General features: G+C 61.2%; 1 protein-coding gene across 9 annotated transcripts in view; it reads left to right on the top strand.

The window, feature by feature from the left end:
* HDAC4 (histone deacetylase 4) overlaps positions 1–21,757 on the top strand; it is a 252,977-nt gene that overhangs the window by 214,656 nt on the left and 16,564 nt on the right. For 6 of the 9 annotated variants that reach the window (XR_006221049.1, XM_042995875.1, XM_042995874.1 and 3 more), the window contains exons 17-23: positions 2,002–2,109; positions 3,970–4,025; positions 5,770–5,857; positions 8,117–8,236; positions 9,013–9,110; positions 18,004–18,122; positions 19,623–19,756. Coding sequence is in view for 8 of the 9 variants with exons in the window: in XM_042995875.1 (XP_042851809.1) it covers positions 2,002–2,109; positions 3,970–4,025; positions 5,770–5,857; positions 8,117–8,236; positions 9,013–9,110; positions 18,004–18,122; positions 19,623–19,756 (723 nt within the window). In the remaining variant the exon portion in view is untranslated. Of the gene's footprint in view, positions 1–2,001; positions 2,110–3,969; positions 4,026–5,769; positions 5,858–8,116; positions 8,283–9,012; positions 9,111–11,351; positions 14,936–18,003; positions 18,123–19,622; positions 19,757–21,757 lie in introns of those variants that run through there. The other 3 variants (XM_042995878.1, XM_042995880.1, XM_042995879.1) reach the window with 3 other exon arrangements.

Raw genomic sequence — 21,757 nt, 5'->3', positions numbered from 1 at the left:
GAAGCTTCTTTCAAACCAAATGAAAGGATCTGCTGCTTTGCTCACCTCCCGATCTTTTCCATCTTCCCCTTAAGGGGACGTGGTGTGGGTGAATCCCCCTCCCTGCTGGCCCTGTGGCCTCCTCGCTGGCCTGGGCGCCCTGAGCAACGTGGCTCCCCAAGGGCCGTGGTGTGCCCGGCACCGGCCGCCTCCGGTACATCCCTTCTGAATCTCTGCAGGAAGTGTCCTCCAAGTTTTCCTCTGCTGGAAGAAACGTAGCAGCCCATCTGCACTTTGGTTCCTTGTTCGAGCTCCTGCAGTGGCAATGGCCCTCCTGCCCCGCCCTCGCCGGGGCTCTTGCCCCTGGAACTCAGGGCCGGAAGGCAGCCATCCCAGGCTGGCCCAGCAGTGGTACCCTGGGACTCCATCCTTCCCTCTGGACAAGACATCACAGGGCTTCCACCCTGGGGTCACACACAGAGACCCGTCAGAGCGTGCACCAGGCTGGTTCCCTGGGCTCAGAACCCAAAATCCTCACGTTTTAAGGAGAAGTAACCTGAGTGGTTTTGCGTAACTGCCTTTGGTCCTCGGGGGCAGCATCCGCGCCAGCCTGCCCTGGACACCCTCGTCCTCCTTCCTGGGAGGCTCAGCAGCGGTGGTGGGATGCCCCTGCCACTCGCCTGAGGACCGTCCCCTTCGACTGTGATGAATCGGTTCTGCAGCTGACGTAGGTCGGCCCGGGCCAGCTCTTTTGAAAAGCTGCTTCCATGACTAGCGGGATGGTATCGTTTACAACAGAAGCCGCTCTTTGAAAGTCGAATATTAATGCCGTGCAGAGTCGGCAAAGTGCAGAGCATTCTTTTGACATTTGGAAACTGTTTAAAGAACACAGAGGTTTGCTCACTGCAGAGAATAGCCGTCCTGCGGAAATGGCTTGAACCCCTCATGAATGTATTTTCAGTCGTCTCGCTTTGAAGACGAAGCTTCACGAGTTCATTGCGGGAAATGCAACCCCTGCATAACGGTCGGTGTCTTGGCCAGGCGGGCAGGAGCCCGGCTGCGCCCGGACGGACCTGGGCAGGCCCCGACGGGGCTGTGTCACCTCTGCGTGTCGCTGTGTGGGTGGCCTCGGTCTCTGGAGTCCCAGAGCGTTCAGCGCTCGGAGGGGCTGATTTGTTGGGGGGGAGGGGTCGCTCTCAAATGGACTTCGCAGGCACCACGCTGCAGGTAACGGGCTTGTGACTGCACTGCTCCTCCGAACCTTCACCTTGGCCTGGCACCCGGGGGGGAGGGGGGCTGTGTGCTCCATTTTGGGGCTCCGATCCCACCCAGGCCCCCACAAGGTGACTTCCGGAACTGGCCGCTCCAATTTCTTGTCGTCTTCAATGCCCACATCAGCCAGACACATTGGACGTGTGTCTCCGTAAACAAACAAGCCAGGACGCAGATGGGAATTTCCTGACCACGTTTTCCCGTGCGGGGTGTGCGACCCTCCAGGAGGTCCCTCACGGGCTGGCTCCTCCCTTCCCACCCCACGCTCCCGTCAGACACGCAGAGTGGCTCATTCTCTTCAGCACAAAGTAAAGTCAGACTCTGGAGGGACCAGTTCTTCTTAGGTTTCGTTTTGCTGTTAACATCGCTCACCTGCCATGAAAGCAAACAGGAACAGAGCTCGGTGCGCGAGACGCCCCTGTCTGAGCCTCGCGTACATCGGGGCACTGGAGGAAAGCAAGGGCACCTCGGGTAGGGGTAGAGGTGCGCACGTCCCATTCCTGCTGCGTTTATGGTTCTTTTCCCGTTTGGTATTTTCTGGCGTATCTTAAAAAAAAAAAAAAGGTGAGGCCGAATGTGAGCTGGGTGTGTCCTATAATCAGTAAAAGAGAAGCGAGCAGCCCCGTACTGGGATTTTGCAGGGAAAGCCCCCAGACTCCACAAGCCCCCAGCTGCACGGCCCCCACAAGAATGGGGGGGCGGGGGTGACAGGCCGAGACACGCCTCACTGCAGGGCCCTTGTCTCCACAGGTGGACAGCGACACCATATGGAACGAGGTGCACTCGTCGGGCGCGGCCCGCCTGGCCGTGGGCTGCGTGGTGGAACTGGTCTTCAAGGTGGCCACCGGGGAGCTGAAGGTCAGTGGGGACCCTGCAGAAACCGGCCTGGAGGAAGGCTGCCAGAGGCTTTCCAGGGTGGGGGTGGGAGGACGGCCCCCGGTGGGTCCCTCTAGACAAGGAGGCGGTGACTGGGGGAGGGTGGCTCCTGTCCAGGGGCGAGGGTGGGCCCTGTCCCGTGGGTCCCCACTCATCGACGGGAGCACCTCCGGCCTTGGTGAAAGTGCGTGATAGCACAGCGGCTCTCGAAGCTTCGGTCTCGGGAGCACCTTACACTCCCAACAACTTTGAAGAACCCTGAGAGCTTTTGTGTACGAGCTGTGTCATCACCCCGACCATACGAGAGATTCAAGCGGGATTTTCAAAACTGCTTATTAACTTGAAAATAGCAGCGACGCCTGTCTTAGTGGGTCAGGCAGTCTCAGACCTGCTCCTGCACGAGTCTGTGGCCCCACAAGGCGTGGGCGTGCGAGAGGGGACGGCGTTCGCATAGCTTCCTCAGACAGCGGTGCAGATTCCTCCTTGATGCTCCACTGCGGTTGCATACGTGGAAGTTTCTGGAAGATGAGTTGCAGTGCAGAACCTGAAACGGTAGCAGTGGGATCCTCTCCTTGGCGTTGAACCCACTGGTCTGTTGCAGGTTGGACAGGGCACCCGACCCAGTGCGGCTCATTTGGAAGTCCTGGCTCATGAGTTAGGCAGACACACCTTCCAGAATCTCGACACAGTCTGTTGCATAGTATTTAAAACATCACTGATTTTCGAAACCGTTACTCTGGGCGCCCATCTCCTCGGGAAGGTCGTCTGAGTGCAGGCAGGAGCTGGCCATGAGCTTCTCAGATGACGCTACGGTCTCGCCCTGCACCCACTTCCCTGTCCTTCCCTTTTGTTCACTCAACGGGGGAACTTTCACGAAGTCAATACGTTTGATCCCGGCATCACACGTCCTCGGGCAGAGCTGCTGTCCCCTCGGGCCTGCTGGAGAAAACGGGCGGAGGGCCTATGCGTCCCTGGCATTGCCGGCTCCTGTGGCACCAGCCGCCTGCCTCCCTTGCCCTGGCACCGTGGTGATGGAGTCTCAGGATGGGGGCATGGAGACCCCCGAGGGGGTGCCGCCTGTGCTCGGAACCGGGTGCGGGGCCCGCGCATAGGACAGTGTTGAGAGGGCGCAAAGCGGGGGCTCCCGTGTGAGCGCGTCCCTCCCTGAGCTGGTGCTGCAGCAGGCCCCGTCACCAATGCTCAGCCCGCCCCGGGGGCTGTTCCCAGCCTGACCACACAGCTCCCCGCGGGCCACACAAGAGGTGCCCGTGCACATCGTTTTCCGTGGCTGCTGAGCAGTGTATTATGGTTCTGTAAAGCACACGTGACTTACGGGTCCCGGGGGAGGGGGGCACCCTGTAGCCTCTGAGCTGTTTCCGCTGAGTAAATGGGTCACTTATTTTCTGCAGCGCCCGTGCCCCCTGGCTCTGCGTCCTTCACGTTCAGCCCAAACTGGGGCAGGAGCCCCTTGCGCTCTGTCTGCACCCAGGGTTCCCATCAGGTGGCTTCTTGGGGATACCGGTCACGAACAGAGGGGGACCCAGGGTGCCCTGCCCACTCCCACCCAGATCCCAGAGCTGAGCAACTCCAGGCCTTCTCGTCGGGGAGCTATTGAAGGTCAAATGTCAAGGGCGAAGTCACCTTTCATCCTAGTAACCATGACAACCAGTAGACCTCCTTAAGAGCAGGGACCAGACGTCAGCCCCGTATCCTGTCCCACGGCTGTGTGCCCAGCTGTGCTGTGACTCTGTGTCCTCGTGTGTGGTCTGGGCTCATCTTCTCACTAACGTGAAACCCGTCTTTCCTCCCTGCTTGTCCCCACCTGTCTGGTGCCGTGTGCAGAACGGCTTTGCCGTGGTCCGCCCCCCAGGACACCACGCGGAGGAGAGCACGCCCATGTAAGTAGGCGCGCGGCCATTACGGGCAGGGGCTGCAGGTTTCCGGTTCCTCTCATGGGAGGGCTGGACTGCACTTGAGTGAAAATGGGGCCCCAGCTGGCACAGCTCCAGAGCCGCACAGGTGACCTTCACCCACCAGCTGTGGCGAGGTGGTGGCCTGAACCGGAGGGGGCAAGGAGAGGAACCTGCAGACATTTCTAGACATCTTCAGTCTTGTACAAAATTGGCTGGGGACTTAACCTGCACCAGAATGTGTTCATGTGGTGCTTCATTGTTCTAGAACATTCCATCCAGACCCCTCAGGTCATCTCACGTGTGGCCTTTTAGCTGACCTGCTTGTGGTTTGATACCAATGAGACTGACGTTTCAAGGTCGTGACCACAGGGGCCAGCTAGGTCTGGACTCCGTTTGGGTCTAGGGGTGCCTCTGACCATGCACACATCTGAGGCGCTGGCCGAGGTAGCGGGCGCGGCACGCAGATTGCCCCAGGTTTACCTGGGAGAGTCGGTGGCAGGTGGGGACCCACCTGGGGCAGAGTCACGGGGACCGGACCCTGGGCCTCACCAGTCGTGTACCGAGTGCCTTGGTGCCTGGGGGTGGGTTCGCCGTGATGCCATCTCGTGGGATGTGGGAGGGAAGGGCCCTGACGCCGCTGGTGTCAGTGGAGATTAGAGAGGAGACGTCCGGGCTGTGCCCCAAAGAGTAGGGTGGGTCGGACAGCACAGCGGGGACCGTGCATACGGAGCACGGCTGGGAAGCCGGGAAGCGCGGGGAGACGGAGGCAGACCCTGTCTTCAAGAGCAGCTAGAACAGGCTGAGGAGCCAGAGGCCAAACCCACACTCGTGAAGGAGCCTGGGGTCTGGAAGACAGGCGAGCGGGAGCCCCGTGTCCTCTAAATCTGGAAGCGAGGGCATCAGACTGCGGTCTGAGAGGGAATCTCCTTCCCGCAGCGCAGGGAGCGCGGCCTCACCTGAGCAGCCCTGTGGCCTGGGGACGCCATGACCCAGAACGCTCCGTGGCATTTGGGAGCAAGATCCTCCTTCCCCTGGAGGCCCTGTTCTGATTGGGGTCTAAGTGGTTGGGTGTCCTGAAGTGTACGAGCCGCGTGGGCTGGAAGGAAACAGGCAGCAGCGTGCTGGGTGGGTGCCCCGCGGGTGTTCGCACGAGCCGTGGGTCGGGTCCCAGCCCCGGAGGAGCCCGCCAGGGGAGGGCTTACAGGTGGCTGGCCCGGATTCCAGAAACGGACCCCCCTGGGTTTCCCCACCTTTGTGGTAATTTAGGTGGAGGGGGCAGATGTGGAGAGTTTCAGTTTTACTTGAATTGGTTTGCTTTCTCACCCTCCTGAAGACTCTCCGGGTTAGTCAGTCACGGGATCGATTCTTGTGTTGTCGTCGCGTGTCTGAGAACGTGACAGATGTGCAGTAAGCAAGTAACCTTTGTGACCTCTGTGCCTGTGCGCCGTCGGGCCCCTGCAGAGGCCGGCCCGTGCGCGTTCTGCGAGGTTTTGGGGCGAGGAGGCGGGGTGTCGGTACATCGAGGGAGGGGTGCCTCACCCCGGGGCACCTCGGTCCGCGTGCGGGAGACCCGTGGGGGTCCGTCTGTGCCTCCGCGGTGTCAGTTAATGGAGCCGTGAGTTCACCAGACCCTCTTCAAATCTCACAGGGCTCTAGATGGTTCCGTCGCGTCTTGCGTAAAGGCGGATGAGAACCCGTGTTTCCTCTCCGTGTCTCCTCTCATCTGCAGGGGGTTCTGCTACTTTAATTCTGTAGCCATCGCAGCCAAGCTTCTCCAGCAACGGCTGGACGTGAGCAAGACCCTCATCGTGGACTGGGTAAGTGGGACCCCTTCCCCGAGAGGGGCTGGGGGCCGTGCGCCCCCCTGCTTCCCCGAGCAGACAGCATCCTGTGTGCGTTTCTCCCTCCGTTGACCTTGCATTTGGGGACCTTAACTTCCTGGAAGCTACCTCAGAGACGCAGGAAGTAAAAGCTCAGACTTGCTCCGAGTCCGTTTTACAGGTGCCCTCTGCCCGTCCTGCCAGTAGCCGGTTCCTGAAATGTCTAGAGCTGTGCCCGTGACTGAGGGCGGCGGCCAGAAGAACTCGTGGAGAGGAGGGTTCAGGGGGGCGGTGCCGGCCTCGACCTCACGCGTCCACCGCAGGGCCTGGGCCAGGCTCTCCCACGGCCAGACGTGGCATGTGCGTGTCAGACCCTCCTGATGGAAACTGGGTGATTGCGCCCGTGTAGCCGCTGCCCCGTTTTCCTGCCGGGCCTGCCGCCTCCCCCCGGCCCCACTGCCTGGGGGGTGAACTGCGGTGTAAGAGCTGTAGGTCGCGGCTGAGCTCCAAAAGCAGTTACACAAATGCTTGTCCCAGGGATGGACGTGGACGGTGTTTACTTTTTAATCCTCCTTCATTCTGTTTGGCATTTATGATTTATTTTATAAAATTTTTAAGGGAGAAGAAAAGCAGATAGATACCCAGGGGGGATGATCCTTTGTGCCATGGACTCCTTCCCAGTTTGGGAAAAGAAACACCAAACCCCAGCCCAGCAGAAACCGGCAAGCTCTCAGGTGCCGGGCACTGGCCAGGGGCGCGTAGATGGCAGAGGCCGTGCTTAGCGTGCTCGGGTCCTCGTCCCCGTGTCCCCATGAGCCCGGCCTCCACTCCTCCCAGAGGATTAGTTAGGGGTGCTGCCGAGGTGTTAAGTATGGAGTGGTTCGTGACCACGTGGCTAACATCCCCTCGGTCCACGACGCAGGCGTGGCCAGGACGTGGGGGGAAGTCGATGGTTGTAGGGCTGCTGACCCTGGTGTGCACCCCCACGGGAAAGGGCACACGCGCGTGCAGGGCTGCGTCAGGTGCGGAAGGTTCCCGTCCCCGCAGCCTTGGTGCACATCTGCTCAGCTGTGGTGGCTTTCTGGTTGATGGGATCAGGTGTCTGTCCTGCCACATCGCTTGCGGTGAGCACAGATAGCTTTTACGTTTTTTTTTTAATATACTTTTTTTAATGTTTATTTTTGAGAGACAGAGACAGAGTGTGAGCAGGGGAGGGGCAGAGAGAGGGGGGAAGACAGAATCCGAAGCGGGCTCTGGGCTCCGAGCTGTCAGCACAGAGCCCGACGCGGGGCTCGAACCCACACACCGCGAGATCATGACCTGAGCTGAAGTCGGACGCTTAACCGACCGAGCCACCCAAGCCCTCCTCACAGACAACTGTTATAAATAACAAAGATACCAAGCAGTTCCCAGGCTGTAAAATCACTGACTTGCCCACAGCTTCTCACACGTGTGAAGCCGGCTGCCCATCCTGGTGGCCTCTCCAGTGCTGTCCCGGGCCGTGCATGGCCTCAGGCCTGGGAGGAAGCCTGGCTGCCCTGCCCCACTTTTGTGCTTTTGACACGCAGGCATCGTGATCAGAAGCGGTTTGGGCCCTGGCGGCTCCGTCAGCTAAGCGTCCAGCTCTTAGTTTCGGCTGAAGTCATGACCTCGTGGTTTCGTGGGTTTGAGCCCCACACCGGGCTCTGTACTGACAGCACAGAGCCTACTTGGGATTCTCCCTCTCTCCCTCCCTCTGACCCTCCCCCTTCATGCTGTCTGTCTCTTTCTCCAAAGAAAGAAAGAAACTTAAACAAATTTTTTTTTAATATAAATAAAAATTAAAAAAAAAAAAAGCAGTTTGTTGTTCGAGCCTGGGGCCCGGGACCCCCGTGCTGTGTGCACCTGTCCCTCCCGGCCCCACGGGATGGCCTCCTGCTGCACCCCAGTGTCCGGCACAGAGCCGACACCTCACACGTGCTCGAAGGGGAACGGTTGCAGTCCGCTCCCTTCTCACAGACGTGGCAGTGGCCGGACGGTTTTGTCTGGGAAACCGTGGCCTCTGGGTGGGGCTGAAACGCCCCACCCTCTTCCCCCTTGCCAGAAGCTGCACTGTGGCACGGTGCCGAGGGCGAGGGAGGCAGACGAGGACGCAGCCTGGGGCTCTACTTTCTGTCCCTGGGCCCTGCTCCCTCGGGGCCCTGCGCAGGCGCCCGGCCACGCTGGGAGCCCAGAGGCGTCCCGCTAGCGCTGGGTCCTCTGCTCCCTGCCTCCCAGGACGTGCACCACGGAAATGGAACCCAGCAGGCCTTCTACAACGATCCCAACGTTCTCTATATCTCCCTTCATCGCTATGACGATGGCAACTTCTTCCCGGGCAGTGGGGCACCAGACGAGGTGAGCAGGGGCCACCCACCCGCCCGTGTGCCGGGCCGCTCTGCAGGTGAGAGGGCAAGTGTGTGCAGCCCCTGCACACGCACAAGCCAGGCCTCCCTGCTCGCGTTCATCCCAGCAACGGCAGGCAGGCGTGGGCTGAATTCCATCACGTGCCCACGGGGGCTTTATCTGGCCTGCGGTTCCAGTGACAGACTGGCCATCACGTCTGGCTCCAACGTAGGCAGATGTGAGAGAGCCCGGGCACCCTTCCTCCTGCCCATTCCTCTCGTCCGTCCGTTGGGCAGGGCGCCGTGCTGTCCCTCAGCTGTCCGGGGCCACACGGGAGGGGGGATTGGCGGCTCACAGGCTCCTTCACGGCCCCCGAGCCCCCGGCAGAGCCTGCCCTCGCTCTGAACACAGAGGCCCCGACACCCAGGGGAGAAGTTTAATCGGACTCCGGGCCTTATTTCCTGGAAGGAGGTAGGGAAGGATAGCCTCCTGTACTCGCATTTCGGTGCCTCTGTTGGTGTCTATGCCGCAGAGCCACAGGCCTTCAGACACTGCTGGGCCACGGCCAAGAGAGAAGGGCAGCCCCACACCCCTCCAGGCACAGGTGGCCGAGAGCCCTCTCCCCGTTGTTGGGTCCTCGTGTCAGGGGCCCTGGGAGCACATGCTGGGGAGCACAGGACTCAGGCTTTGCTGCCGGGCCACTGAGCCAAGAGCCCCAGGCCTGTGACACCGGGGCCGGGTGCCCTCCAGTTGAGGGCCTGTGACACAAGCTTCTCTCTCCCACTCAGGTGGGCACAGGCCCAGGTGTGGGCTTCAACGTCAACATGGCTTTCACTGGTGGCCTCGATCCCCCCATGGGAGACGCGGAGTATTTGGCGGCCTTCAGGTAAGTGTCCCGGCTTCTTGTCCCACAGGGCATTTGTCAGACAATCGGGGGTTCCACACCAGTGTCCCCAGCTCTTGCTCGGTTTTACTGATGTTCTTGGACCTTCCTCTTCCTACACACACGCACCCCGAGGCCCCTCTCGGGCAGGCCCCTCCCCTGGCATCCCTAGGGGCCCCACACAGGGGGGCATTTCTGTAGCAGCCTTTTCTCTTAGTTGGTTCTCAGAGCCTCAGCTGGAGTCTGAGACTGTCTTGTCACCTCTGTTCGGCAGCGGGTCCGTCTTGGGCTTTAAGCGAGACACGGGAACCCTTCTGGGTTTTGACGGTAAGGAAGTGACTGAGGCCCGGGTGAGGACCTCAGTGCGGGGCTCAGAAAGGTGGATGCTTGGTTCGGAAAGAGTTCATGATCTCCCAGCTTTCCTTCCAGTGAAGTCCTTGTGGGACAATGAGAGGCAGGAATCCGTGTCCCGCCTTCCCTGCTGCGGTTCTGGGGAGGTACGTGGCCGCCGTCTGCCCCGCTAGGACAGAGCTGTGCGACGGTTCCTTTAAACAGAGTGTTTGCTTTGTCATGAAATGGCGATCTCTCCTTTGATCTGGGCCAGGTTGAAGGAGTTCCTGCGACCAAACACAGACCCTCGGCAATGCAGGCTTTCTGCCGCTTGTTTTAAGTGGCGGCCTCTCCCTTCTCCCCAGAATGTGGGGCTCTGGGGCCCCAGGGCCCCGTGAGGAGAAGGGTGCTGTTCAGCGTGCTAGGTCTCTCGGTCGTCGTTAGAAAACACTGTCGGTGTGCTGGGAATTGGAGCCCCGTGAAGTTTCCTCCCTGCCTGTTTCTCGAATTCCCTGCTCTCCTTCTGCCGTAAATATAAAGCACACGTGTGTACGCGTGATGCCTGTGTCTCTGTGGACATGCGTGTACGTGTATCCACGTGCACAGGGCTGTGAGCGTGTAGGCACGTGTGCAGGTGCGAGAGCGTGTGCATGTGTGTCTCTGGCGGGGGTGGCTCCGTAGGAGGACACGTCTTTACACATTCTGCCGTAGCATCCGCCGTGTGCTCCGGGGGACCCTACGGGGGCCACGGGACCCCTCGCGCTCGTCTCCAAACACAGTTCCGCTCCCCAGACTCGGAACGGTTTTTGGCTCTGGCACGATGCATCGCTGTGTGGATAGAAGCTCCTTCCCAGCTGCTCGTGGTTCACGGAAGTAACGGCTCAAATTTGGTTAAGTCGAGGCAGCAGGTTAGCTTCTCCAGCAGCGAAGTTGGTTTTTACGATCGCGTCCGTCACCTCCCCAGCTGGTTTCTCTGCCCTGATTTCCCCGGGTCACTTTTTCCTTTAATCTCATTTGACTTAATTTTGATGTGTCTTCCTATCCCTCATCAGATATAATGTAATTTTGACAATCGCTTGCCTAATTTAAGGGAGAGGGACTCCCCCAGTGGGTACGGGATCTGGCAGTTTGCCCGTGTGCCTGGTTAAGAATCCACGTCACGAAATCGAGCCCGTGCGGCGCCCGCAGTGGGGGCCTCGCTGCCGTCCGTGGAACGCCTGTGCCACCTTGTCACCCCTCGGCCCGAGAACCAGCCCTCTCGGAAGGCCACTTGGAAAGTAAAGTGGCTGGGCATCTGCCGTGAGGACCATTGGTTTGCTGGGGACCCCAGGGCACGCCGCGGGCAGAGGGCGGCACTGTGCTCGGCTGGGCTGGCCGCAGCAGTGGGGGCAGCTCTGTACTTCATGTCACCCCTGCTTTCGGCCGGGCTTCAGCCTCACTGGGTGCTCTGGGTGCTCTGGTCCTGAGACGGGGACGCCCAGCACCGGGAGGTGGCCCTCCGGCCGCGGGCCACCCCCCTCCCCCAGCCGCCTGCCTGGGGCCAGCCTTTAAGATGAACCTTTCTCTCCGAGTTGCTGTTGACGTTGTGTTTTAATCTTCTGCCAAGCGCATACATGATGATACCTTATCAAATGAACTTTTTAAAGCTTAAATAGCCTCTTTGAAAAGGAAAATTGTTTCAGGGTTTTTTTGGTTTTTTTTTTTTTTTTTTTATTGATTTCAATGTAAAGTAGCACTTTGAAGTTTACAATTTATGGTTCCCTGGGCATCGATCGGCTGGGGGAAGAAGGGTCAGGATCCGTCTTCCCCTTTCTTCTGTGCGTCTCCCCCTTTCTGGGGGCCCCTGGGGACAATGCGGGCCTTAGAGGCAGCACCTTGTTACTCAGACCCATGGCCTGCCACGTTGCGTTTCAGGAGATCAAGCCTGGGATGAAGAAGAGATAAGAAAATTGCCCCTAATGAAATCCAGAAGTGGCGGCACTTTCTCCTGGGGCTCAGACTCGAGGACAAAAGGCAACCCTAATTCAAACCAGCCCGTGCCAGACGGGCTTTGAAGTGCAGAAGCAGGGGCCGAGGGCCCTGGCGGACGGAGAGGATGCGCTCTCCTACCCCTCCCCTACCTGCCATCCGGTGTCAGCGCTCGGGAAGCGAAACTGGGATTACGTGTGCTTTTAGATCACAGCTTCGCTTTAAATGTGCTTTTATAAAGTGTATCAGAGATGTCAGTGAAACTGGATATTTTGAAGTGGTAACTTTAATCTTTTAACGAGTCGCGATTTGCCTTTAAGTTGAGCCACTGGGTAGATTCACGTCCTTTTCGCCAACCTTTCAAGCGTGACCCAAGGACGGAGGCTCTCGGAGCTTATGTTACTTCATAAGCTGTTTTGTGGGAGTTTGTTCCTTTTTCTTCCCAACGAAAAATTCTTTACAAAATCGTTTTTAATTTTTACTTATTGTTGTGAAATGTGCTTGGCGCTTCCCGTGTTAGCCATGGGGGCGAGCACAGCTCAGAGGCGCCCACCGCGCGGGTCTGTCCACAGAGGCTCCAAGAGTCCAGGCCTCGCTGTTGTGAAGACGTTGGATCCAAACCCCCGGACCTCGTTTGCTAGAGGCAGGGATGGCCCTGGGAGGGCGTCCACACCCCTTCCCGTGTGGAAACTTTCCCGGAGGACGTTCCGTGGTGACTTAGAAGCGGAACGTGGCAGGTCACGTTGAGCCAGCCCTGGTGCCCGCCCTCGAGGGCGGGGCAGAACCGGGACAGCAGGGCCCCTAGGCTGTGGGGCTCGCAGGCGGGTGCAGTGACAGCCGTACTCGGGCACCTGCTCGCGGGGGCATCCCCGCGGGAGCACACCTCCCAACACAGACCTGCCTGTGTCGGGGGCCGCCTCTGGGGGCCGGGACCATGGCCCCATTGGTCAAGCGTGTCAGGGGCTCTGACCAGGTGACCAACACGGCGGGTCTGAGTGTTCCATGGCTGTGCTGCGGGAGCCCCGATGAGGACTCGGCCGCAGAGCGGTCAGCTCATACTTGTGGCTTGGAGTCGGGTGCCGGGGTGAAGCCAGGGTCCTGCCCAGAGCGAGGCGGGAACCCGGGAGAGAGCACAAGGGTACTGAGCCAGAGACCGAGGTTGGCTTTGCGGCAGGAAGAGGGGGGCAGCTGGGAGAGGCCTGGGCCGCGGTGCCTGAGGGGACGGAACTGTCATGCGCAGCCCGGCAGAGACCTGCTCCTCAGGCCGGCTGTGGGTCCGTGTGGCGTCCTCAGCAGCCCCACCGCCTCTGCTGCTCGTGCCCAGGGGTGCGCCGTGCTGGGGAGTTGCAGGGGAGCGCTGAGATGGGTGGAGGTGGCCAAGAGTGCAGGCCCGGGGACAGGCCCCAGGAGAGGAGCAGGACAGAGCTGGGAGCACATCGGGATGGGACATAGAGCTGGGAGCCCGTCTGTCGGGGTGGACCACCCATGGGGAGCACGTCGGAGCAGGGCAGCCTCGGGGAGCGTGTCAGGACAGAGCTGGGAGCACGTCAGGGCCCGACAGCCTTGGGAAGCCCGAGCACAACTGGAGACGACGGTGGCAGTGGGGCCGTGGGCAGCGAGGGACGGGCACTGTGTTGGCAAGGCCCTGGATGGTGAAGGGTATAGAGAAGCCAGCAGAGCTGGGTGCCCCACTTGGCAAATGACAGCCAGACAGGAGCAGCAGGGAGGGGCGGGGCTCAGAGCAAGGTGACCTCCCCGCCCTCTGAGGAGGCAGCAGGGGGAGTGGAGGAACATCCCCACCTCCTGAGGGCAGAGTCTGGGTTCACAGAGCGCAGGGAGCCTGGAAGTCGGCGGGGTTGCAGAGCTGGAGGTGTAGAGGAGACGGGGGCGGGTGAGGGCCCGGCCTCAGTGTCCAGCTTTGCCCTAGCCACCCACTCACTCCTGCTGGCCGCGGTGCCTGTGGAGTGGAAGGAGCAGGACGCGGCCGTGGACGTGGACGTGACCGTCAGGGACAGCCAGGCCAGAGCCCGTGGTTCCCGTTGTTACCGTTGCTCTGACCCTGACTCCCAGCAGCGTTCGAATACTGGATGGGCAGGCACTCCAGCCGCGTTCCGGGTGACCTTGGTGAAAAAGACAGATCTCGGTGGCTCTCAAAACATGGAGCCCTGACGCCCCGAAGCCCCAGAGGCCAGGCCCAGCGTGCAGGTGGTGGCAAATCCAGATGTCAGAGCAGACACGCCAGCCCTCACGGCAAGGATGTGCACAGCATCCAACAGTAGGAATTTTCAATTACCAAAATGCCATGGCTGTTAAAATCGTGTCATCAGACACCCAGGGCACCGAGCTCCCGTGAAACCGGTTCGGGCGATTCAGCAACAGCTGTTGTGTGTCCGTCAGGCGGCTCCCGCTCACGTCAACTCTGGCTGCAGACCTTTAACTTCAGGACCGAACCCAAAATACGCGACGAGGACAGAGCAGAAGGTGTTGTCGCGAGAGCCCTCGGGTGCCACGTGACGGGGGAGGTGTGTGGGTCGGTGGTGTGGACCAGGCTCCTGGGGCACATGGAGGCCACCTCCCAGCTCCCCAGGTGCTCTCGGACACAGGTGGGCACGGGCCCTGGAGGCAGCGCCACTGGCCCGAGGCTCGTGACCACCGCGAGTTTGGTGGGTTTTGCATGGGGCCCTGGTTGAGGGACAAACCAGAAAGGCCATTTCCTGCCAGAAGCAGGAACCAAGGGCAGAATCGGTTACTGCACGTGGACTCCCCTGTGGGGTTTGCAGGTGGCGAGTTTATACGCCTTGCGTAACCAGATGTCACGGGGTGGCTTACGAGGAACGTTTCTGTTAGGTGTAAGTGCCCGTAAATCCGCCTGGCTGTCGCTCCCACAAGGCAGCCGGGACTGGGAGCGAGCGTCCCCCACGGTAGCAGATCGAGTTCACGCTACCCCACCACGCCAGCTTGCGCCTATCCTGGGCACGCAGCCGTCCTCTGCGGAGATCCGCGGTGCGGACACGGACAGACGTGTGCGCCAGCTGGCGGGCGCAGAGTGGCCGGTGAGCCTCAGGCTTGAGGGGGGGCGCCGGCCTCGGCCCTGCCGAGGCCTCGGGAAGGGAGCGGGCGGCGTGCCAGGGCCTCCCGTGGGGCTGCGCTCGGGGCGAGCGTGCAGCGAGGCGCCAGGCTCTGTCACTCAGCACTGCTCCGACCATCTGAGCTCCAGCCCCCAGGGCCAGGCCATGCCGAGGGGGCTCTGGGGCCATGGGACCCGGCGGTGTGGCTCCTGAGAACCGGGTGCCCTCTGCTGTCCCGCAGTAAGGGGCGCACCAGTCACGGGCACGTGCCCATCTCTTCTCTGGGAGACGCGCCTCCTCCCGCGTCTAAGCAGACGGTGGGGAGCGTGCGGCTCTGGGAAGCTCCCCCCTCACCCCTCTGCCTTCACGTTGCCCTGAGGAACGTCCACGGTGGCCCCACAGGAGCGCTCACCTTAAAGTGATGATTTGACAGAAGGCCTGCAGTAAATATTGACATCTTGTTTTCAGAGACCAAGTTGCTTGTTAAAATTTCATTCTAGAAATGAAACCTGAGGCCAGATTCCCATTTTCTTTGCAACACCGTGAAACATAGATGTTTTGCACAGGGGTCCTGGATGGGATGATGACGTGGGGGTTCTAGAAGGCCGATGGGACCGTCAGGAGGGCACATCTGGCTCCTTTCCTAGAGGCCAAGAAGCAGAGTCCCGTGGAGCGGAAGTGACCTCTCCCAGGGCCTACCTACCGAAAACCGGCCTGGAGACCCACCGTGCGCCCGCCTGGCACTCACCACGCCTGGTTTTCGTGGCTTTGGCAGGTGATTGAGATCACAACCTGCGGGGCTCCAAAGCCGGAAGTAAAGCGAGAGTGCATGCTCGTACATCAGCTGCCCACGCTTGCGTGTGGCCGATGGGCCTGTGCCCCCCACACCCACACAGACACGTGGGGTCAGCCTGTTTCGCATCTTGTTTTTCACTGGCTTTTCAGTGATGCCACACAGCCAGCGTGGGCGCCGGGCGCTGTCTTGGTATTAACTTCCTCCCGTGCTGTTCTTGTTAACTTTGTGGCGGGGGGATTAGGAACAAAATAGCTCAGCAGTCCTTCAGAGCAGAGAGCGAGGCCCACAGCACGCGCTGGCTTCAAAACGGCTGCTGGAGCCCTTTGTGAACGAGCCGGCATCTACAGAAAACGTCCGTGGTTCTCATCGCCAAGATGAGCCAGGCACGTGGCTGAGACTGTTCTGCCTGAAGACAAAGTTCAGCAAAAGCCGCTGGCAGGCAGGTGTCGATCGGCCTGGGGCCGCCGAGAGCCACCGCGGGCGACCCGGGTCCTCAGAGGGGACCGTCCTGTGTGGGTGGGAAGGCGGAGTGCGTCCCTGGTCGTGACGTGGACACGGGACGAGCACCGGGACCTCCTCGCCTCCGGCCTCCGTGGCAGGGCGCCGAACCCCAGCCGTGGCGCGTGTGCTGAAGCGGACGGTTTGTGTAAAGACTGCGGTTTGCACGTTGCGTTCACGGAATCTGAGGGCTTGTGCTGCAGCGTCCCAGCGGGCACAGAGAAAGGTGCTCAAATCCAGGGCCGGTGTCTGGTGTGAAGGATGCTAGCAACGTCATCGCGGCAGAGTCTGAAGCGGACGTGGGCCAAATCCCACCTCGTGTCTTTTTAAGTTTGAGTGGAACAGGCCATGCCCATGTGTTCCCGTGTGGCTGGGGCTGTTTTCGCACGACCGGGGCCGTGTCGGGTGGTGGCAACAGGCCCCGTGGCCCAAAGACTCCGTTTCCTCTCGGGCCCTGGGCGGGAACACCTGCTGGTCCAGACTCACATGCGGTGCCCTGCAACCCCTGACGGACGGACCCCACGGCGCCGACCCTGCTGGAAGCTGCCCTCACCAGCCCGTGGCTGAGGCGGTCCGGACACAGCTGTACGAACGGGGCCCAGCCTCAGAGGAAAGAAAAGTAGAAGCCGCGAGAGCCTCCAAAGCCAGCCCTGATCTTCTGGGCCTGCCCAGTGGGAGGTCCCAGAAGCGGGCTCCCGGGCCGGCCAAGGGCCTGGGGTGAAGTCGGTGGCGGACTCTCTCGGTGCCTGACGTGATCAGAGGGAAGCCCGGGGGCTCCTCCCACATCACAGACGCTCTCCTCTCGGACGGGCTCGCTCTGTGGGTCTTCCGGCACCGGCCCGTGCGCGTCCCGCGGGTCTTAACCTCGTGCGCTGAGGTTTTCGTCACTTCCGCTGCCTGAGGTCAGAGGGACGTCTCAATGCGATCACGTCTGAGAGTTGTTCCCGAACGGAGAAGCAGTTCATTTTTGGTTCTGCTGGCCCAAGCTGGTGCCTTATGGAGTTGACTTTGCTGACTTAAGTGGCGCATTTCGTGGCAAATTTTATTTTATAACACAAAGCATGAGAGACTGGAGGCTCTCCCACCAGCCCTGCTGCCCTCTGGCCGTGGTGTTCCCGCTGAGCAGGCGTGAGAAGGGCCCGGGTGGGCCTCCGGAGACCCGTTTGACTGAGTTGAGAGTCCGAGATGAGCAGTGGGGCCTGTGGGCCTTTGGAAGGTGCAGGACAGGAAGTGGCCTTTGGTGCAGCACAAATGTGGTCCGGCCTGCACGACCCTGGGGGAACCCAGGTGACGAGTTCCGTGGAGGCGCACCCAGCCTGCTCCAGGCCCCCGGCCCCTGGGTCCGCCTCGCCCAGAGGGAGGAGGGAGACCCGGGAAGTCTGGTGATGGATTCAGAATCGAATAGAGCAAGCTTAAGTGACGGATGAAGTCACATAGCTTCCTGTTGTGACACGTCCTCCATTGTAGCCGGGCGGGTGTCATTAGACCACATGCGAGTGGTTGTTTTGTGTTAAGTGTTTTTTCCACTGTTCATGGGGCCGTTTTCCTCATTTCCCTAATGTAACTAAACCACTGGACCTCTCGGTGGGTGTTTACACCTTTAGCCCGTCCGTTCTCTTAAATGTGCTTATCTGGTGTCCCCGTAAAGATCCCAGGTGTCCGATTAACCCACTGAGCGCCCCCGCCCGTGTGCCTGCCGGCCATCCAGTCGCTTGTGGCTGGCGTGCAGGAGCGAGCGGGGCCCCCCTCCGGGCCAGGGCTGCTCGGGGGCTCCCTGTCCTCTCAGCCCCACAGCTGTGGGTCCCTGGTGCCGGGGGCAGTCGGTGACTGTGCCTGTCTTGAATCCGGGCCACGTGAAGGGAGATGGGGGGAACAGAGGCACCCCCACCTACAGGAGCGAGACAGCACCTACAGGGAACTGAAAATGAGGCACGGGGAAGATCTTTAGCAGTCTGGGTGGCTGGTGCTGCGGGGGTTATAGGTCCCCCAACATAATCAACCAGCCTCCTCCAGAACCCCTGTGTGGTGGCTTCCCTGGGCATTCACGTCGGGGCTTAGTGGTTCAGGCTTTGAGGGTGCTGTGAAATGAGCCGTGATCACCTTCCGGGTGCGAGTCCTCCGATCCCAGCCCCCGTGCGGAGCCCTTATTCTGCTGACCCGGGTGGGAGATGGGCTAGTCTCCTCCCGGCCGTGCCCCCTCAGCTAACCCAGTGTCGCCTTCTCCTGCCCTTCGCAGAACCGTGGTCATGCCCATCGCCAGCGAGTTCGCCCCAGACGTGGTGCTCGTGTCTTCAGGCTTCGACGCCGTGGAGGGCCACCCCACGCCGCTCGGCGGCTACAACCTCTCCGCCAGATGTAAGTCGGGTCTGCAGATCGCCCAGGAACACAGTCTGGATTCTGCTGTTTTTACGGTTAGGCGTGCTCTGCATTTCAAGCCTCCCCTTTAGCAACGATAGGAGGAAACTGTCCGTGTTACATCTTACCAAAAACGTGACCGTGCCTGCCGCCCCCAAGAACACAGGGCAAACGGTGGATGCACAGGGTGGCCCTCGCGGGGGCCGTGCCCCAGCACAGACCTCAGAGCCCTCCCTGATGCCGGCTCGGGGCCCGGGGGCCCACACGCCGACCGGGCAGAGGGCCAAGCGTAGCATCACGCCCAGCGCCCCTCCGTGCGTGGCCAGCCTGCTGCTGGCCGTGTTCTGAGCTTCTCCACTTACAGGCTCCCCTTGGAGACCACGTGGGTTCAGGCCCAGGCCTCCACGACAGAGCAAGGCCGTGGAACGTTTGGGTTTCCCGTTGGAGATAAAAGTTAGTTTACGCTACCGTGTAGGCTGTTCGGCGTGCGATAGCGTCACGTCTAAAACCACGTATGTGCCTTAATTCGAAGTTATTTTATTGCTGGCTTTGCGGGAGTTGTGACCACCGATCGCCATGACAAACGTGACGATGATGAACAAGTTAGAGATACTGCAAAGATTACCAAAACGTGACGCAGAGACACAGAATGAGCAAGTGCTGCCGGAAGAACGGTGCCCACGGACCCACGGACTTGCCCGACTCAGGCTTGCCCCAGACCTTCCCTCTGTAGAAAGTGCGGTAAAGGCTGAGGCGCCTGTGGCCCTCCGGGCAGCCTCGGGGCCCCATCACCGTTCCCGTCAGAGATGTAGCCGAGGCTCTGGGAGGTCGTGGCCCAGCGTTGGGCCCGGGCCGCTGATGGCGGCCTGTGACGGGGCCGCTGAGGGCGGCACGGCTTTCGCCAGCTCTAATAAACATCAGAACGTGCCGGTGAGGACGGTCATCACCACTACCCGTCGTGCGTTTTCTGCTGGCGGGAGGGGAGGTGGGTGCAGAGGGCATGCTGTGGCTCCTGATGAAATCCAGACACGCCAGACGTGGCGTGTGAGTCCGGGAGGGGCCCGCACCATGGCGCGTGTGCCCGTGACTGTACGTGCACACGCGTGTGCCCAGCACACCGGCCGACCAGACCCCTGCGCCTCTCCCTGGCCCCGAGGCTCCCGGGACACAGCCTCAGGGGCACATTCTTGGTGCCTCTTCTGTGGCCCCAGCCCGACAACCGAGGGGCTCCTCCGGGGGCTCCTTCCTTTCCCCCAAACGAGATGATTTGCGGCATTATAAAATCAAAGCACCAAACCGTAATTCCTACTCTCGAACAGATCAAACAGAATCCCAAACCGAAATTCCTCAATGAATTTATTACAATCAGACCTGGCTTCTATTATGTGTTTCGGAGCGCCAGCCCCCTGGGTCTCTGTAACGTGATGTAATGCGTCTCTGGGTGCTTTGATCCGCGGCCCACCCTCGCCCTCCGCTCACGCCTCCCATTTCCTGTTGCAGGTTTCGGGTACCTGACGAAGCAGCTGATGGGCCTGGCTGGCGGCCGGATTGTTCTGGCCCTGGAGGGGGGCCACGACCTCACGGCCATCTGCGACGCCTCGGAAGCATGTGTTTCTGCTTTGCTGGGCAACGAGGTAGGAGGCGCAGGGCGTCCGCGGCTGCTCTGTGCACAGGCTCGGGGCTCGGACCTGTGGGCTCTGGTGCATCTGTACTCAGGCGGGGGTCATGTCCGCCCACCCCCCCACCCCCCGCACCCCATAGCAGGACCGCTGCACACTTGCACAGTGCCCTGGTCATGGCTGGAAGGGTGGGAGCTGAAGGGCTACCCAGAACCCTTTTCTCTGTAAAGGTGGCTTGGGGTCCTGTGTTGTAAAGGTACCGCCTCTGTGTGTGGGTTTTCTCATCTCCCCACTTCCTCCGTGGACAGTCCCTTCTCAGAGGGGTTTGAAGGTAAATTCTGGGGGCAGCGTCACCGTGCAGGTTTGCAGACTGGGGCATGAGGTCCCGGCAACACCCAGACTTGGGGCCCTGTCCCCACCCAGGCCACGGGACAAAGTCAGGGGGATGCTGGCTTGCACAGCTGAGCTCGGAGGGTCTGGACCGGAGAGGGAGCTTCTCAGGGCTCAGGGGAGAGTGTCCCCGGGAGCGCTGTGTCCCAGGGCGATGCTGGGCCGGGCTGCCCCGGCCCGGCTGGGGCCGCAGGTGGGGAGAGCTGCCCAGCCGTGGGTGGACGGAGGGCGGGCGGGCAAGTGCCTCCTGCAGCGTCTGAAGTGTGACCCGAAACTGGTCTGTAGTTCCCACTTTGGTTTCCCGAAATGTGCTTTTCCTGACGTTTTAAAGCCATCCGCGGGCCTTTGGACGTGGGGTCACACGCCTGTGTCCTGACCGCCTCGGAGGAGCGCGGGGCGGGTTCCGGTCCCTCACAGCACTGCTTGTTCTCGTCGCTCGCTGTGGCACCGCCGCGCGGTCTGAGGCCAGCCGGCCGGTGTCTGGGGAGCACAGGCGGGGCTCCCTCGATCACAGGCCCGACCTACAGCAGGGAGGGGCCGGGGGCCCAGGCTCACCAGACACAGGGCCCACGTGGGGGACGTCCGGAGGCGACCCACGGGTCTGCAGTGTGCGAGGACACGCTCCAGCCGGGCGGATTCCCTGGGCGTCCGTGGGGACGCCGCCGTCCCCGTGTGGGTCTCCCTCCCCCTGTTCACCTGGACTCAGAGGAGCCTGAGTGGCAAGGCCCCGAACTGCGGCTGGAGGACGCACGGCTCAGGACTCCGCCTGACCGGAGTGGTGCCTGATCCCCGGGCCACTCGTGGGCGCTCCCAAGAAGATCTGGAAGGCAGGGTGGCCCGGAGGATTGGGGCGGGAGGCCCAGGCGGAGACGGCCCCTGTGGCTGTCGGGCTCTGCTCTGGGCTCCAGTCAAGCAGGCCCTGGTGGGGAGGGCGCCCCTCCCGTTCCACCGAGCCCTCTGTCGGGAGGCCCAGAAGCCCAGGGAGAGGGTGGTGCTGTGCGGAGTACCAGCCGGTTCCCCCGTGTGGGGCTGCCTCTGCCTGGCCCAGGAAGGCCCCTGTCGAGGCCCCTTTCTTGTGCTGTAGACGCCGCGTCTCAGCCTGGGAGCTTGAGCCAGTTAGGGCTCCGCCAGGAGGCACGTCTCCCAGAGCGGGCTCTGGCCCACCGCACGTCTGCCCTCCTAGACCCCCGTCAGGATCACGCAGCGGGCAACAGGGCCCGCACGGCGTTTGAGGAGGGCTCCAGTGGAAGGTGCAAAGTGGGGCTCAGGCAGGCACTTGAGGGCGCTTGTGAAATTTGACTGCATCCCACGGGACGCGGTGGGACGACAGAGCGCAGACAGGTCTCCAGTGACAGAATGCAGGGCTCTGTCCTCCGGCCACTGGCGGTCAGTATTGTTCCGTTTGACTTGGGTGAGCCGTCAGCAGCACGCTGTGGACACGGCAGGGTGAGACGTGTGGCCTGTGCCCCTCCAGGCTCGGGGTGGACGGGGCTGACAGGATGACATTTGGAGGCAAACGTGAGATCTGAATCCCAAGGCCTAGTTGCAGCCACGTGAGCTCAGGGTCACGTGTGAGCACGGCCTGTCGGGGGTTCGATCCTCGGGCAGCCCTGTGTGTGTCCTCTG

The sequence above is a fragment of the Panthera tigris genome, chromosome C1, assembly GCF_018350195.1.
Source record: "Panthera tigris isolate Pti1 chromosome C1, P.tigris_Pti1_mat1.1, whole genome shotgun sequence".
Lineage (NCBI taxonomy): Eukaryota > Metazoa > Chordata > Mammalia > Carnivora > Felidae > Panthera > Panthera tigris.
Note: the sequence above shows the minus strand (reverse complement) of the source record. Positions and strands in the feature narration are given on the sequence as shown.